General features: G+C 43.1%; 1 protein-coding gene across 3 annotated transcripts; it reads right to left on the bottom strand.

Annotated features, from left to right (window-relative positions):
- Positions 1–2,320: 2,320 nt before the first annotated feature.
- Crp (C-reactive protein) lies at positions 2,321–3,240 on the bottom strand. Of its 3 annotated transcripts, none has more exons than XM_027950700.2 (3): positions 3,177–3,240; positions 2,800–2,934; positions 2,321–2,400 (listed from the first exon to the last, which is right to left on the bottom strand). In XM_027950700.2, the coding sequence occupies exons 1-3, from the start codon at positions 3,238–3,240 to the stop codon at positions 2,321–2,323; spliced, it is 279 nt and encodes a 92-aa protein (XP_027806501.1). The 3 variants fall into 3 exon arrangements, with proteins under 3 accessions (XP_027806501.1, XP_071474891.1, XP_027806500.2); XM_071618790.1 differs by having other exon boundaries at positions 2,321–2,436; positions 2,803–2,934; XM_027950699.2 differs by having other exon boundaries at positions 2,321–2,934.
- Between the last annotated feature and the right edge of the window lie 2,602 nt (positions 3,241–5,842).

Raw genomic sequence — 5,842 nt, 5'->3', positions numbered from 1 at the left:
GACCTCACTGAATGCACAAGAAGCACAGGGCTACTGGGTTACCCTGAGTCTAGTTGCACTAGATCCTTCTTTAAAGATGGCCACCAACATGCCCAAACCAAAATCATTCTTTTTGGCAGACGTCATCTAATTTTTAATTGGATCACATGTAACAACTCTATGATATGACAACTCACCTGTTAACTAGGGATACATTTTCCAACAAGATTACATTCAAGTATCCACCAGTAAACTAAATTGCTTAAATTTAAATATTATAGGAATGCTTTATTAAGATTTTCTAATGTTCGCTGAATGCAAATACCAGCTATTAAAATTTTCCTGGCTAAAATTATTAGGGCCAGAGGCTGTCCAGTAGACCATGTATAGCAACGTACCGATAATTGAATTCTGAAGAAAATATTAGCTCAGCCCACATCCCTGGAGAGTTGGGATGGCCTTCTATAATTAAGACATATCTCTTGACTGGATTCTATAACTGGAAAAGAGTGTCAGTCCTCTCTTCTCCTAGCTGATGTGTCAGGGTCTATGGATCTGTCCTTATTGGACAACAGAGAATGGCTACACTCACATTTTTGCCCAAGAATATATCTCATTAACTTTTGTGCTTCTAAATGGTTATCAAACGTCAATTAGGGAAATCAATACTCATAAATTAATTACTTCAAAGATTTTCTGTTCATCCTCCTAATGTTCTAAACATAATTCTTAGCAAATCAGAGACCTTATTGCTGCCAACCCAGGCAAGTTCTAGCAAGTTGTATTTTTATGGTATATAATGTTTAGGCATGTAATAACTACAAAACAGTCAGAGAAGAAGAAACTGTTAGAAGAGCAGACCAGGGTGAATACATTCTTACGCTGAAACTGACAGTAGATTGCTGGTTCTCAATGACCTTTCGTTTTTGTTCCTCAAACTGGAATAATGATAAAGTGGAAGTATTCAAAAGCCCACAACTGACCCCACATGAATGTCCAGCTCTCTCAAAAGAAGGGCCACACTTGTCAGAGAGAACCCCTACAGGAGACTCCAAGAGACAGTAGAGTACCATGTGTAGGTTCTCACAAGACAGTAATTGTCAGTCTGAACTCACAGAGGGCCTTGGTTTCAGTAATGCATTAGAAAAGTTAGCCCCAGCTTCCAATGCAACCACCAGAAAACAGGTCCAATTTGTTGGAGTAAACAGGGGCTTTATTGGCTAATGAGCCTGGGAAGTCCAGGTGCAGGTTCTTTTCCAGACAAAGCTGATTTAGAGACTCAATAGAGTCAATTCTGCATCATTCTGTAAGCCTCTCGACTCTTAAAGTCCCAACATGGCATCTTTCTTCATTGTCTCCATGTGGTAACCACGATGACTGCTAGAGGTCCAGGCTCACACCCTCTTAGTTTGCAATTCCAGAAAGATGTTGCCTCCTGAAGCCCATCAGGCAATCCTCGGAAAGACTAATTTGTCCTGTTTGGAACACAGAAACAACCAAAAACAACCCCTCCCTAGGGAAGTGAGTCATTGATACTCTGATAGGACAGCTTGGGTCACAAGCCCACTCTGGATACCTTGGTGGAGGCACTCACAGCTCCACACATGGAGTAGGAAAAGAATTTCCCCCCCCCCAAAAAAAAAACATAAAATCAAGAAAACATTGTAAGCAAATAAAACTATTGTTACATAAGTCCTAGGCAATAATAACTGAAATAACTATACCCGTGTATCTCATTTTTCCCAGGGAAGAAGCCAGGCTTTCTCTGCCATGGCAATTTCAACTGCCTTTCCCGGGCACTTTGAGAAAGTGGAGGAAATGCACAGTATTAATGGGTTTTCCACATCAGAAGACCTAGATCCATGATATAGTGATGAGCATTCTGCAAACCTCCGCTAAAGTCCTAGCTCTGAGATGGAAGAGCCCTGTGAACGCGGGCAAGTACCTTCTACTTTCTGGGGGACCCTGGGTAGGAATTCCCATCTCAGAGATGTACTTGCCCTGCGACTTTTTAAAAATTCCCTTCTCCTTTCTGTGGGTATCAATTTTCTCATCCATTTGAGGGTAAGAGATGATTTCTGAAATCCGTTCACTTAAAAAATAAATATGCAAACAAAAAACATCTACAATCGTGATTCATCTGGACAAAGCTCCCCAGTGTGGTTCACAAGCCCCCAAGCCAGACAATTCAATTCTGTCCTCTGGTGCAGAGGAAGGCAGAGCAGAAAAGCAAAGGTTTATGTTCACAGAGCAGACCTTCGGCAAGTATGGGGGGGCAAAGGTCCCTAGCGACAGACAGGGGGGCCCACGAGGTGTGGTCACCAGCATCCACATTCAGGACTCACGGCCACAGCTGGGGCTTGACGAACACCTCACCATGAGCTTCATATGTCAGTGCTTTCCAGTCCAGGACATTAGGACTGAAGGTCCCACCAACATACACCATGTTGATCTGATCTGGAGTCAACACGAAGTCCCACATGTTCACATCTCCAAGGTCTCCCACCAAAGACTGGCTTGCCTCAAAGCCTCCGCCAAATGAATCTTGATCCTGTCCCAGGACGATGCTTGCCTCTGTCCCCACAGAGTAGCCCTTATTCAGACTCTTCCTCACCATGGGCTTCCCGTCTACCCAGAGCTCTGCGATCCCTGTGATGGACTCCCAGCTGGTACAGATGTGTACTGGAGCCATAGTAACTTCGGGAGCCTTGAAGAATATTTCAGACCCACCCACTGAAAGAAGATATCCTCTATTGAACGACCAAAATATGAGGATATCATTAAATTGTTTCTTGGTAGCGAAAGAGAAAATACTGTATCCTCGGGTCATGGCCAGTTCCGTGTAGATGTGGAAGCACACGGTGAAGGCTTTCAGTGGCTCCTTTAACTGGGCTTTCAGGGATACGTAGGAATCATCCGACACTTTGGGAAACACAAAGGCCTTCCTAGACATGTCTGTGAGATAGAAAACCAATTAGAGATGAGAAGTTTCTCAGATCACAAAGATCTGTCCCTCTTTTACAAATGCAGCTTGGGATCAAGAAGCAAACCCACCATTTCCCCAGCTCTCCTCTCCCCAGCCCCTGCCCTCTCTTGCATATGGAATGTTCCTCTGAATTCCGTTTGTATAATCTGAGGCCCCACCCCATCCCTACCCCTCCCATCACATCTCTGACAAAGTCTGTGGTACCTCCTACCTTTCTGGCCAAAAGCATTAGAGAAGCCGATCAACACCACGACACACCATAACAGCTTCTCCATGGTCATTCCCTGCTGCCTAAGCTTCTAGGATCTGGGTTCACCCCCTTGGAAAAAGCTAGTTCCTGAAAACTCAGGAACTAGAAGTCCTAGGTTCCTCACCGCAGGCCTGCTCTATCCCACCTGGATTTATATCCTTAGCAGAACAGGGATTCTGTGCCACTTTGTAAATGATTTTCTAACACTGCCTCTGGGACAAGTGTCAGGGCTGTGGGAGGAAGGGAAGCCAGATCATTCCGGAACAGAGAAATCAATGTGGGTTATTTATTACAAACTCCTGTGACTCGTGAATCGCCAATTCTTGGTGACAGGAAAAGAATGAAGAAGCTTCTCAAGGTTCCACTGTGGCTATCCTGAGAAAATAATGGAAACTTTTAACTTAAGAGACAAGTGGCCATCTGTGTGCACATGACTGTTGCTTCTCCAACGCCAACTTCAGCCCAAGTCATGGTGTCCGATGGAGGGAAACTGACAGCCTGTGGAGATGGATGTCATCACCAACCCTTCTCAAAATCTGCCCACTTACAGACTGGGGAAGAGGAGAGCAAACATGCCATTCCTGGAGCCAAGAGCAAACATTTCTTGGTCAACTGACTGTACTTATTAAGAGATCTCTGGTCAGGTGAGACATGTGTCTGATCCCAAATGTACCACAGTGTCAGAGCTTCTTTACACAGATTATTCTCTGCATATATAAAACTTCAGGGAGAAGTCAGGATGATCTACACTGGTCTCCATGGCTGAAGTAATTCAAGTTGTCCTTCCTCACTGCCTTGCAATCTTGCTACAGTTCCTTACTTGACTCACACTTCCAAATGACCATTTTTCTCCTTCCCCTTGTTCCTGCAATCCTCCAAATTTCATTCGTTTTTTTCACTCAAGTCATGAGTTCACCCCTTCATTGAAAAATCAAAAGCAATCAGAAAAGGACCACTATATCCTTTGTAGCAGAGGCTCCAGGCCATTCCCCAGTATCCATTCTCCACTTCTTTTTAAGAATGGCATTTGTGGGGCTGGGGTTATGGCTCAGTGATAAAGCACTCGCCTTGCACATGCAAGGTCCTGGGTTCCATCCTCAGCACCACATAAAAATAAATAAATAAATAAATAAATAGTTGGGCACATGGTCACCCAGACAAGCGCTAAATGTCCCAACCTCCTTCACATCTAGGAGTTATTAAGTCATTAAATGCCAGTGTATGAGCTGGGAGCAGAATAGGAACCATATGTAGGTTGGGCCCTTACGGAGAAGATATGTGTGTTCCCTTTCACTTCCCCCATTCCCTTTGGTGAGGATTCAGACATGAGAAGCAGGAGATGAAGCACTCAGTCACCTTAAGATGAAAAAATATAAGCTGCATATTGAGCTTGGCACAGCAACAAGATAATTTGTTTTGGGGGCCACTGTATTAGTCCTAGACTGCCTTCCTGAACATTTACATCAAGGGAAAATAGTCTTATCTTTCACAAAATCACTATTAATTTAGTCTTTCTGTTACTGAATCCTACCTGATATCATTATACAAATTTCCACCACAAAACTTACCAGCCTTTCTGTCTCTCTCCTATTACAAGAGATGATCCATCCCTGTGGATATCTAAGGTCAACCTTGCCCTTCAGCAATGCAACCCAGAGCTTCTCCACCACGCAGGGAATTCTGCGCCTGGACATATCCTTAGTATCTTATGTATATATCATTAATTTCTTCATCTTTACTCAATCATTCCCCCCCAAAAAAAAACAATACTGCAATGTAGCTGATATGTTAAAGAAGGAAGGAAGGGGGGGAGAGGGAAGAAAGGAAAGGGAAAAAAGAAGGAAGAAAGAAAGAATAAAAAAGAAGGAAGGAGGGAGGAAAAGATTATGTGTAGTCACAACTTCCATTTTCCCATTTCTTGATCCACCTTCGACCCATGAAAATCAGACTTTGGTTTTCCACCAGTGAAACCCACACATACAAACCCCTCTCTTTTCTTATTATTTAATAATGGATTTTCTGTTCTTCTCTTACCCTACTCCTTACTATATTCAGCAAAGTTCATATCTCTCTGTCTATCTATCTATCTATGGAATACCTACACGTTAATTCAAAAAGTGAAATAACTTTAAGGCCTTGTGCCTAAAAGAAGTGGTTTTCTGTTCGACCACTGCCCATCCTTGTCTCCCAAGTAGAGCTGAGACACTGAGTCTCTCCGGGTCTAATCTCAACTCCTCCAGCTTTACCTCAGATCTTCTGAAGTCTATTCAGCGTTTTACATGTTTCAGTTTGCTTTATGATACTTACATTTCAATGAATTTGGCAAATGGGAATACCTCTTTAACAATGCCCTGAATCCAAGACAAAGCGTGTCCAAACTTACCTCCCTTGTCCTGAAAGACACTAGCATCCTTGCTACCAGAATCCTCCCAGAGAAGCTCAGGTCTTTGTGGAAAGGGCAACCTTTAAACCGAGCCACAAAAATGGAAGTGGGAGATTCAAGACTGAGAGAATAACGTGAATGATGGTCACGACCAAATTTTGTTTTCATACATAAACTCCAAAAAATTGACTTGAACCTTTATAACCATGATAGTCCATTTTAATGAACAAATGTTCTTTCAGTC

This window comes from Marmota flaviventris, chromosome 10 (genome assembly GCF_047511675.1).
Source record: "Marmota flaviventris isolate mMarFla1 chromosome 10, mMarFla1.hap1, whole genome shotgun sequence".
In the NCBI taxonomy this organism is placed as follows: Eukaryota; Metazoa; Chordata; class Mammalia; order Rodentia; family Sciuridae; genus Marmota; species Marmota flaviventris.
This window is presented reverse-complemented; position numbering and strand designations above follow the sequence as displayed.

What these genes read in the sequence shown, in the direction of transcription:
- Crp (XM_027950699.2), bottom strand. Translation starts at nt 3,240, where the DNA reads ATGGAGAAGCTGTTATGGTGTGTCGTGGTGTTGATCGGCTTCTCTAAT. An exon ending in TAATGCTTTTGGCCAGAAAG is followed by an intron (nt 2,935 to 3,176) that starts GTAGGAGGTACC and finishes TCTATCTCACAG; the next exon opens with ACATGTCTAGGAAGGCCTTT.